General features: G+C 43.8%; 1 protein-coding gene across 1 annotated transcript in view; it reads left to right on the forward strand.

Annotated features, from left to right (window-relative positions):
- The window catches only part of GPR176 (G protein-coupled receptor 176), a 123,288-nt gene extending 119,122 nt beyond the window's left edge, over positions 1-4,166 (forward strand). The window contains exon 3 of the mRNA XM_023189353.2: positions 929-4,166. Within this exon, the coding sequence (XP_023045121.1) occupies positions 929-2,051 (1,123 nt within the window). The 3' untranslated portion in view covers positions 2,052-4,166. The remainder of the gene's footprint in view (positions 1-928) is intronic.
- The last annotated feature ends 8,133 nt before the right edge of the window (positions 4,167-12,299 follow it).

The raw sequence follows: 12,299 nt of genomic DNA on the forward strand, positions 1-12,299 counted from the left end.
AACTGACTGCACAGATATGGCCGAACTAATGTGAAGAAACTGACCATATCTCTGAGGGCTAGTGGCAGCCCTTTTACTACAGATGTGGTTCTAGGGTCTGAAGAGTTACTCGGTTCCCTCAAGTCTGGTGATACTGAAACAGCGTGCTTTTGGAATTCTGTTTAGGTGGTTACAGAATGATCAAGCTAATGGTTGGAAGGAAAACCAATGTCTCATCTGATTTTAACAAAAATCTAATTGTGCAGGCGTTTTAGACCTATTAATTGCCCTGAGGGTTACTGAGTGATTATCACGGGAGCAATGACTGTTGAGCAGGCATAACTCTTGTCAGCTGAATTGATTTTTGTGAAAGGACCTTGTCAGAGTCCATTCTTCATCCTGGGTTCTTCTGCCCCGAACAGCTGTAATTGCTAATGATATCTGGACTGTGGCGTGGTCTGCTTTAGATGTGTGTGTAGACAAACTGATTTCTGTTGGTAGCTTTGAAGGTTGCCCTAAAGCTTCTGTAGCCCGTGTAAAATTTTTTACCAATTACCCTTTACCCTCAAATTGAAAAGTAGATATCTTTATAGCAGACGGAGAAATCTTTTCTATTGAGGGCACTCTTTGAGATTTCATCCTGGTAGCAACAATGATAAAGCTAGCTATGAATTGAAATTGTTTCCTTGTTTTCCTGTAAAGCCTGGCGAGGACAGGGCTTTCCTCTGCTCCTTTGGAAGGTTTCTGTTTTTTGGTCTAGTGACGCTTCTTATTGTACTTGCAAAGTCCTCAAAACTTAAGGTCTGGCTTCTGGGATTCCCTCAGTGTTTCTTTATCTTAGGCTGAATAAAAGAACTTGACCTTTCTTCCCTCTCACCTGCTTTTGGTGATCTAGAGTCCCCTAATTTAAAAAGTGTCTTCTGTGGAATTAATTTTGTGTATCTTGCAGGTACTACTCAGTCCTCTATCCACTGGAGAGGAAAATATCTGATGCCAAGTCCCGTGAACTGGTGATGTACATCTGGGCCCATGCAGTGGTGGCCAGTGTCCCTGTGTTTGCAGTAACCAATGTGGCCGACATCTATGCCACGTCCACCTGCACGGAAGTCTGGAGCAACTCCTTGGGCCACCTGGTGTACGTCCTGGTGTATAACATCACCACGGTCATTGTGCCTGTGGCGGTGGTGTTCCTCTTCTTGATACTGATCCGACGGGCCCTGAGTGCCAGCCAGAAGAAGAAGGTCATCATAGCAGCGCTCCGGACCCCACAGAACACCATCTCTATTCCCTATGCCTCCCAGCGGGAGGCCGAGCTGCACGCCACCCTGCTCTCCATGGTGATGGTCTTCATCTTGTGTAGCGTGCCCTATGCCACCCTGGTCGTCTACCAGACCGTGCTCAATGTCCCCGACACTTCCGTCTTCTTGCTGCTCACTGCCATTTGGCTGCCCAAAGTCTCCCTGCTGGCAAACCCTGTTCTCTTTCTTACTGTGAACAAATCTGTCCGCAAGTGCTTGATAGGGACCCTGGTACAACTACACCACCGGTACAGTCGCCGTAATGTGGTCAGTACAGGGAGCGGCGTGGCTGAGGCCAGCCTGGAACCCAGCATACGCTCGGGCAGCCAGCTCCTGGAGATGTTCCACATTGGGCAGCAGCAGATCTTTAAGCCCACAGAGGACGAGGAAGAGAGTGAGGCCAAGTACATTGGCTCAGCTGACTTCCAGGCCAAGGAGATATTTAGCACCTGCCTGGAGGGAGAGCAGGGGCCACAGTTTGTGCCCTCTGCCCCACCCCTGGGCACAGTGGACTCTGTATCCCAGGTGGCACCAGCAGCCCCTGTGGAACCTGAAACATTCCCTGATAAGTATTCCCTGCAGTTTGGCTTTGGTCCTTTTGAGTTGCCTCCTCAGTGGCTCTCAGAGACCCGAAACAGCAAGAAGCGGCTGCTTCCCCCCTTGGGTAACACCCCAGAAGAGCTGATCCAGACAAAGGTGCCCAAGGTAGGCAGGGTGGAGCGGAAGATGAGCAGGAACAATAAAGTGAGCATTTTTCCAAAGGTGGATTCCTAGCAAGGATGGTAAATTGTTGGAAGCAATGGGGAGCTTCCATATCCCACCAGAGTGTGGGAATACTGTGGCCGTATGATTGTATGATCTCCTTGCAACTCAGTGTGAGTTGATTCCTGCAATATGGGCCAGATGCTTTTGGATGATGGGGAAATCTACATAAAATCCAGTGTCCTCTTTATTGAGGGAGTATACATATCCATCTCAGTGGTCCATGTCCTTAGTGAAGTCCACATGATTCTCTGTGGGGACAAGAGCTGGGCAGTTTCGAATGGGTCTTGAGGCGGGTATTCCATGTACACTTTCCGGGGCTGCCTCGCTTCCCTGGGCTCCGCAGAGAACACACGGAGAGAAGATGTTCCGAGCTCACAGGGAGCAGGGGCACTCTAAGGGAATTCCAAGATCCTGATGGAGTAGGGTGGCCCCAGGAAAAATGCCTGTTTGATTAACTTAAACATGTCAAACATTTTCTATTGAGAAGATGGGGATTTCGCATCTTACGCCATTTCTCTGGAAGCCCCAGTCATATGACTCACTGTTTCTCCTGATACGCTTCTTCCCTTTCATTGGGATGTAGGTGAGGGATGACGATTCCACACCTGTGGTAGACATGACAGTAGATGTGCCCAGGAGTAAGGGAGATATTTCGTCCTTGATAATTCTGAGTTTCCCTTGGCACCACCGCCTCAGAGAGATCCACCTGCCCCCTCCGGTCAGGGTCAGTGGCGGTTGGGAAACACTGAAAAGTCTTCACTATGTGTTTCACCTTAAATTGTGTTTTCTCAACAAATGAGAGAGAAGCTAACAGGGGGAGATGCCTGAGAGATGCCTCCAGCGCTGTAGTTTTTTTCTCTTCCCTATGATCTCACATGAAAGGTGCTATGTAACAACCAGTATGAGTCAAGTGTATTGAAAAAATCATCTTATGCAATCTTTTGGAATTAAAAGGTATTTTTTAAATGGAGAGTTAGTGTAAGCTGGGTTCTTTGGAAACATCACACTGAAAAGAGCTGATTTGGAAAGGTGATCCTGCCCAAAAGGTTGGCAAGAATCTGACAAAGATGGTTTCCTTCCGAGGAAGACTCCAGAACTCAGGTGTGGCCAGTCTCTTTTTCAGTCTGTTTGTACATCTGTGGTTCTCTCTTAATTTTGGACACAGAGGAGGAACAGAACAGGGAGAAATAATCATTGTAGAGTGCCAAGGCAGCATCTGGCCCAGATGAGCTCTTCACTTCCTCCTTCCCTGTCTTTGTAGGAGCCAGAGTGGGTAGAAGAGGGAGGGCCGTGTCCTCAACTTATCAGCCTCACAAGCAATTTGGGACCCCCCTGGGGTGGATTTCACCGGGTTGAATTAGAACCGCCGATAACACTTCCCTGTTGGTGAGGACAAACCAAGTGCCAGCTCTGCCCTTTTCTCTAGGGCATTTTGTTCTTGCTGTTGGTACTTAGGGGAGCTAGTCTGGTGCCTTGAGCAAGCTTGAAGGGAAGTGGGTGTCCTCACCAGCAAACTTCCACATCTCAATTCGTCCCCTCTTTTGACCACACTGGCCCTGTCTCTTGGAGGGAGCCTAGACCCTGTCAGGAGTTTTGTTTTCCTTACTTCTCTTGGGTGTGGTGTCTTGTGTCTCCTGAACGTTAACCCAAAGACCCTGCCCCTGGAGAGGAAGCACCTTCCTCTTTGTGTTGGTCTCCTCATAGCACTGTTTGCTCACAGCAGGAACGGGGCTGCCACACCCTCCTGCGGCTCCACTGCCTCCTGGGCCCTGTGTGCCTGGCATCTATAGCTCCTTGCCCTGATAGTCAACGCTATGGCCCTTCAAGCTTACCTTTCAAAGCTTTCACAATCATTACAACTTTTATCAAGGGGAATAATAATCTCTAGGAAAATTGTGTCCACTTTAGGAGAATCTGTCAAGTGTAGCCACTTTGGTGTTGTTCTGATAATATACTGTATATGTACAACTTAATAAATTTTGATGAGGCAGAATCTGGTTGGGTATGTTTCTTATGTATGTTTGAAGCAGATGGCTGACTTCTAACAGGTCATTGCCAGGTGTATTTCTATACTCTTTGAAGAATAACATTTTAATAAAAAAATGAAAAGCAGTTTCTGAAATCGAGAAAAGTTGTATGAGCTACATTTTCTCCCCTTTTTATCTCCCTCAGTGATATACTGTAGGAACCTGTCTCTTCCTACATGGTCTCAGATGAAAGATACTCATTATTTTTTTTCTCATGAATGCAGATGTGGCATTTCAGTAGCATTTTCTTGTGTTGTTGCAACTAAAAGAAAATAATTTCCCTAAGGAGGAAATGCAACATTTGAAAAAATATCACCGAGATGGGTTCCAGATTTTGGCGATGGACACCCAAATCTCTAGGCGGAGCTACACAAGGGAAGCCTGGAGTGCAGCCTTCATCACCCCTCCTGTGCGGGAACGGGTCAAGAGCACAACGGGTTAGGGCCATGAGCTCTGAGGTCAGATGGCCTGTGTTGAAATCCTGGCCCCACACTCACTAGCCTTGTGACCTTGGGAGGATGAAGTCACCTCCATGTACCTCAGTTCCCTCTCTGTAAAATGGGAGGATGATAATTGTGTCGAAGCTTCCGTTGCCCCTACTCACATATTTCACCTATGACTTTAGCTGTGTCCACAGTGGGCTGTTGCTGGCGGCATCTACTCACTTCCCTGCAAGCAGAGCTCCCCGTGTCTGGGAATAATCCTTGGCCTGTGGGGCATGGGAACCACTGGAGAAATGCCCCTGCTTCCTGTCCTGCTGGACAATTGTGGGAGGCCTCTGTCCGGTTCTCAAGAGGTCACTGACACAGAGTTAAGTCCCTGTGGCCCACCATGGTGCTTCAATAACGCAGCTTTCTACTGACTCTGCTTTCTCCTTTTCCGACTCACTTTCTGCAGCCCTCATTCACACCCTCAGGGATCACCTCCCAAACATCCTACCTGCACAAAGCGCTCGTCTCAAGCCGTTTTCAGGGAGTCCGAGTGAGGCATGGAGCGCCTGTTAGGATTACATGAGATAATCTGTTTAACGCAATGCCTGGCACAGAGTACAGCTGTATCAGTGTTAGCGCTTACACGTTACATACAAAAATCAAGTGGCTAGGCAGCTGATGTGGAATATTCTTGGAAAACTACAGATCTTTTCCCCAGTTATTCTAACAGTAATTAATATTCATAATGATGATACTTTGGGGTAATACATAATGCCAAAGGACTATTAGATTCCCTAAAGAAAAAATAACTGTGTAAGCCAGAGTATTTCTTAACTAGACAATTCCCAGTTGAAAAAAAAATAGGATGTTCAAGAAAGATTCACCTTGGCCACTAACCTGTAGGCCATATCTGAATATGAATGCACTCAATGACCGTTTCGAAGTAAGAGCAGAGCAGAGTACACAGGGTATCGAACGACAGATATACAAATCCGAAGTGGCCCCAGCTGTAGGAAAGAAACTGCAAGTTAGTTGGTGGGCTAAGTGAACATCTGGAGTTCAAGCACCAGTCTGATTCATCTGAGGAGAAAAGCCACTGCTGCATCCCAGCTGGGTACTGCTGAGCTCTTGGCAGACCTGCCCCAGAGGTGAGGTGGTTCTGCGCACATGCAGCTGCTGCTACAGGTCGGATCAGAGATGCACAAGGGAAAAAGTTTATTACGGGTGGAATTTTGGTGGAGGGAAAGGGTTAATGCTTTCATGGTGTAGTCTACCAATGTCTCAACATACGATGTCAGTAATACCACAGCATAGCGATGCACTTTCCCCAAATAGTTGTAAGTATTTTGCAGATTTATATCCCAACTAATGTGCCACATTAGAGCTCTGTAACCAAAAGAGAAATGAGTCATGGTAAATAACCTGGGAATCTGTGAATAAAATAGGAATCGGAATAAGTATTAATGCCCAGGGCAGCATCAAAGGCGTTTTTGTGCAAGACGTATAAAATAAATGGAAATGAGCTTAGATTCTCCATACGTGAGGTTTCAGAAGCTAAAACAGCTCCCTTTTTCTTAGCCTCAGTTTCAACCCGTCTCCCCCGATTTGTGCGAAAGGTATCAGTTAGTTGATCAGTAGGATAAAGGTCTGGAAACCTGTATGGAAATGAAACTCTGATCTCCAGCATTGTTTATGCAAACCTCTATAGCACTTCATGTCCTGGGGATTCAGGGGCTTCTTATTGCCAGATTGAAATGAGTGAATGGTGAATGAATACATAAGAGATACAGCACCTGGAGCGGGGGCGCGGTCTCTGCCGTGTACGAGTGATGAAAGATTTGCTTTCAGTGGAGTTATTGCTGGCTCTTATTGATTTCCTTGGAATGACTCCTGCAGAGTTAAAAGGCATCAAATGCAAGGCCTTTGATCCATCTCCTTCTTCAAACACCCAAGCCTCCTTTTAATTCACTAGGAGTGTAAGTTCCAAAGTTGGAGGGGAAGTTCAATACTGAGAAACACGGTTCCAGGCATGTGTGTTGGGCTTGAAGAATAATTCTTTTATCAGCTATTTTGATCAGAACTTAGGGATGAAGTCTTTCTTCCTCCCTCAAATTTCTTTTTATATGTGTATTCATTGCAGTCCATATACGAAATGTAATATACACACAAAGGAGTTACTAGAATAAACACGTGGTATACATTCTAAGGCAACAGGTGAGAAAATAGAACACACGGCCTGATGCTCTTGCTGTATTAACCATATTCCCTGTGCATCTAACTTCTCTTCTCCCTTTGCCTGGCCCCTCTCATTCATATGCATTGCCTCAGGGTAGGGGACGAGGCTTTCACTGCCTCAAGGAAAAGCAGATATCCTTTGAATCTCTTCCTAGTTTTTGTGTCTCAAGAACTAGGTTTTAGGAGAACAGAGGGGACTCCTGGGGTTAAGCCAGTGAAGTTTTGGTCATAATTGTCAATAAGTGGGGCATGCTGCAGGCATCTACTGGGTAAAGGTCAGGAATGCTGTCAAATGCCCTCTAACGCAGAGGACGACCCTCACAACAAAGAATTATCTGGTCCAAAATATCAGTAGTGCCAAGGTTGAGACACTCCGGGTTAGACAGAAGTTTGAGGTGATTTGAGGAGGGTGGAACCGTCTCCCTAACCCTTACCTCTGTCCTCCATGCAAACCCAGGTTATTTATGGAGAAAACAGAAGAAATTTAAAGAGAATTGTCTAGGTCATGAGACATCTGCTCGAGGGAAAAATACAAGCCTGACTGCTTTTCCTCAGTTGGATATCTGCTTCAGGATGGACTTGCTGATCTGCCCTCTGAATCTGGAGGTGTGAGAAAGGAACTGGAGAGAGATGACAGAGTAAACAGAGAGGGCATCCTGCACACCCACCATGTGGCATGGTGAGAATGGGTGATTTTTCTCACTGTCAAGAAGACACCACAGAAACTCAACTTGAAAGCTGGCCAGACTTGGAGAAGGCTGCGGCTGGATGCTGAGTGGGGTTGAAAGTGGTCAGTCCAGTGCTGTGTCTGGCACCAGAGACGTGTACAGTGAGGGCCACATGCCACACCTCTGGCGATTCCCCCCCAAGTACCAATGAGAGAACAATGGCTGCACCATTCAAGAAGGTGTTTCCTCCTTTTGCCCATCCTTCCTCCTACCTCCGTGGAGGCAGAAGGGAGACCTGCAAGAGGAAACATCAAGCTATAGGAGGAGAGGATTCTCATCCACTCATGGTGAGTTCCTTAGGCTACAGATCAAACCTGAGTTGGGGGAGAGGAAGAGCATTACATTAGGCATCATCCTGAACTTTACAGCTGAACCAGGCTCTTTCATATCTCAAAGTGCCTCTAGAGTGTCAGGATCTCCCTGGGCAACAGTTAAGGAACAAGAAAGGAAGCTTCCATGGATTGTTTACCACTTCTAAGTTCAGACTCTACAGTAAATCATGATGACAGTGAGGGGAGCCAGCCTTAGGAATGAAGGTGACAAAGAGGACAGCACAGTACGGACAGGGCAACATGTACTTGATGATGTCACTGAGCTGCTAAGTCACATGTCTCTTCCTTTGAACTTCCAGTTAATGTGAGACAATAAATTTCATGTTGTACACGCAAGTTTGAGTCAAAGTTTTGCGATTTTCTGCAGAAAGCACCCTCATCATACTTGATATGTGAGCTAATTTATTATTTACAAAGAAGAACACATCAGATATTGCTCCTGTTTGGGGTACAATCTCAATAAAATAAAATAATCTTCTCAGATAAATTCATTGTTTTCCTGCCTTTTTATGTTGTATCTGAAGTTTTATATTAACTTAATGAAGAAAACCCCACAAAGGAACCATGTGTGGTTCCTGATAAGAAATGGCTGATTGTTTATACATATCTAATTCTATTTCCTCCTGAAATGCCACTAAAACCCCATGTAAGGGGTTAAAAAGAAATGTCATAAATCCAGAAGGATGAAAGGAATAGGAGAGAAGACAAAGCGCTCTATGGTCCAGGTGAGTCTATAACCGCAACAAATTTTAGAAGCTGGAAAGAAGATGGATGGTGATAACTGATTGGGCAGCGGACTTAAGAACTTCCCAAGAGCTTTTTTTCCTTTCTTTTCTTCTTTTTTTTTTTTTTTTTTGTGTTCTTTGGATCTTCATTTTTAAGGGCAGGAAACATTTCCTACTATCTCACTGAGGATATTAAGGATAATTCTTCTCAATGGGTTTGTCTGAATGTCTACTTTTCATGCTAGAGGTTTTTGTTTTGTTTTGTTTTGTCTGTCAGTGATAGTTCTTAGCTAAGGTACTAGCTTCTCTAGGTACCTTCCAAATGAAAGCTCAGGTTGGAGAGGTTGACAGCTGTTTGAGAAGTAATTAGAGCCCCAGCTAGATCTGCTGTTGGTGCCACACTGCTGGGCCAGCTGCCTCTCCTTAGTCCAGCTTCCCCACCACCCTGCACTTCCAGATCTTCTCCCCACACTCCATTCCCAACGCCCTTCCAGTCGGGACTTAACCTTCCTAAGGATTGGAAGTATTGCACAAAAGAGTGATATCCTCATCTACCATGACAGGAGGTGATCAAATTATGCTCAAAATGTGTGATGCGAAACAGAGTAGAATGTGAGTTATTCAGAAATATTGGGATGTGTGATGACTGCCAGAAGAGGCAGCTAAAATTATTGCAGGTCCTTGTCTCTGGGACTGTAATTGTTTGTTTTGTTAAGTCTTTTAGTTATATTTTAAAAGAGTCTACATGTATTATTTTGATAAGAACACAAATTAACTTTAAAAGGCTTCTGAATTTTGCAAGGCACCATCAGACTAAACAAAAGAAAAAAGAAGAAACTATATACATCATTAGAGGAAATTTAGAAAATAAGGCAATTTAGGCTGTCAGGGTCACAGAAACCAATGGCTTTTGCTGATGTGCTCGAATTATGTCAGATGTACTCAGATAGTACCTTTGGCTTGGCTATATGAACTGGGCAATCATGGGCCACTCTGAATTCTACTTTTCTCCCCATATCTTCTATAGCCAAAAAGAAAGATTTCTTCTTTCTTCTTTTGTGTATTTTTACAGTGTTTTTAAGAATTATTGCTACTTTGTTATATAGATTTAAGTAATGCTAGTTTGCTTTAGAAATTAATTTAGAACCCATGAAATATTTTGGATTAATATGTCTAAGATACTGAGTTTAATGAGTCAAAGCATCCTAGGATTTGTTTATTTATTTATAATTTATGTTCTCATCTACTTTTAAAAAATCTCAAGTGTATGCAATACAAGTATCTTTGCATCAACCAAAGGTCAGTAGACTATTACTTAGAAGTTCTTAATTAATTTTAATTTATAATACTCTGTCTTAGAGTTTATTCCCTTGGTAACATTTGGCTTTCTTATGCCTGCTTTATATTTAGATATGATGTTTCACTGGAGGATATTAAACACAGTCCACAGGCTTTCTGTAGGAAATGATACAATCTCTTTTTTGCAGATGGGGAAACTAGAGACACAGATGGCCACGTCATTAGCCCTAAGAGATGAAGCAAGTTAGAGACAGAGCTAAAAACAGTACAGAAAGCATGAAAGCCCAATTCTTCCACAGCACCCTCTAAAGTACTGATGATCATTATCATCTATTATTATCAGGACTATTTTTTGAATACCCACTTGGCACATATCATTAAACCATACTGGGGACTAGATGAAAATCCTTGATGCTTGGCAGCTGTTTTGCTCAACGTTATTTTCCCAATTTACTTCTTCTGCCTCATGATTTCCCCTGTTTTGTTGCAGAGGCGTTCAGTTTAAAATAAATGTTAAGATACTCTTGAAGGAATGCCAAGACTGAGGTCGCTCTGCGGAGAGCACTCAGAGGCATCATCTTATGTCTTGCATCCTCCATGTTAATATCTTCGCTTTTTTGAGACTTTTAAACATGAGCAGACAGCCAAGGACGACCAGTCCTCTGAGGACAGTATCTAACATACAGGCAGATGCCAAAACAAACACACAAGAAAAAAGAAATTTGGAGGAAAAACAGGATATACAAACAGAAGAAAACTTAAAAAAAAAAAAAAAAACCCATTCTTAATCTCCTTGGAGAGCTATAAGAAGATGTTATATGGCCTTAAAAGGACATTCAAAGGTTCCTTCAGAGGGCCTCACTCTGTCACCAAGGCTGGAGTGCAGTGGTACCATCATAGCTCACTGCAACCTCAAATTCCCTGGGCTCAAGGGGTAATTTTAAAGAATTTTTTTGTAGAGACAGGGTCTTGCTTTGTTGCTCAGGCTGGTCTTGAACTCCTGGGCTCAAGCGATCCTCCCTCCTCCCCCTCCCAAAGTGCTGGGTTACAGGAGTGAGCCACTGTGCCTGGCCCTCCTTGTTAATTCTGCACTGAGTTTACTTAACTTTAAAAGTTTCTGCCATCGAATCACTTTCACCCCTTGCCCACATTCCTGAGAGTCACTTGATACTCTTCCCTGTAAGGACATGAAACATTAACAAGATTCATTTATTCATAACTAAATATTATTGCATTTAATACATGCTATTGTAATGGAATATAAAGTGTTCAAGATACCGTCCCTGCTCTCTCAATGATTTCTTTTGATCAATGACAAGTCTTTCTTAAATTCAAAAGCTTTCTTTCTCCATAAAATTCTCATTTACTTTATATAGTGATAACATTTTGAACTTGGAAAATCTTAGCCTAGTCATATACCACCCCTGTAATTTAATATAAAGAAATTGAGGTCCAGGAAATTAAGAGCTTTGTCCAACTATGGATTGGAACTTATGATTCTTTTTAAATTTTTTATTTTTTTAACTTTTAAGTTCAGGGGCACATGTGCAGGATGTGCAGTTCGTTACATAGCTAAATGTGTGTCACAGGGGTTGTATGGAGTATTTCATCACCCAGGTATTAAGCCTCGTACACGTTGGTTATATTTCCTGCTTTTCTCCCTCCTCCCACCCTCCACCCTCCAATAGGCCCCAGTGTGTGTTGTTCCCTTCTGTGTCCGTGTGTTCTCATCATTTAGCTCCCACTTACAAGTGAGAACATGTGGTATTTGGTTTTTTGCAGAACTCATGATTTTTTTTTTTTTTTGTTGAGACGGAGTCTCGCTCTGTCGCCCAGGCTGGAGTGCAGTGGCACGATCTTGGCTCACTGCAAGCTCTGCCTCCGGGGTTCACGCCATTCTCCTGCCTCAGCCTCCTGAGTAGCTGGAACTACAGGCGACCACCACCACGCCCGGCTGATTTTTTTGTATTTTTAGTAGAGACGGGGTTTCACTGTGTTAGCCAGGATGGTCTCAATCTCCTGACCTCGTGATCCGATCCGCCTTGGCCTCCCAAAGTGCTCTGATTACAGGCCTGAGCCACTATGCCTGGCCTTCGATAGAGGATTTAACTCAGAAAAAATGACCAATGAATGATAGGAAATTGAATGCATGGATGCAGGTATCCACCCGAATACAAAATTCTCACAAATTTGGGTCCAGGTAATGATCTCCAGATTCATTTAAAAAATGAATGGCCATTTTCACAAAAATACCATCATCTGTGGCAAGAATACAAGATAGATGAGCATTTAACGCATACCAGATATGAATTGAACCTGATAATTCATCTGCTTTTCTTTCATTCTCCAGCATGGATTGGATGGTTGCTGTAATTTGACATGAAAGTACTCATTTTATTAACAAGTGCAATGAAAAATTCAGTATAGTGTCTCAAGAACATATTAATTTCTCTGTTTCAACAAAATAAGGAACAGTGCTA

Source organism: Piliocolobus tephrosceles, chromosome 6 (assembly GCF_002776525.5).
Source record: "Piliocolobus tephrosceles isolate RC106 chromosome 6, ASM277652v3, whole genome shotgun sequence".
Lineage (NCBI taxonomy): Eukaryota > Metazoa > Chordata > Mammalia > Primates > Cercopithecidae > Piliocolobus > Piliocolobus tephrosceles.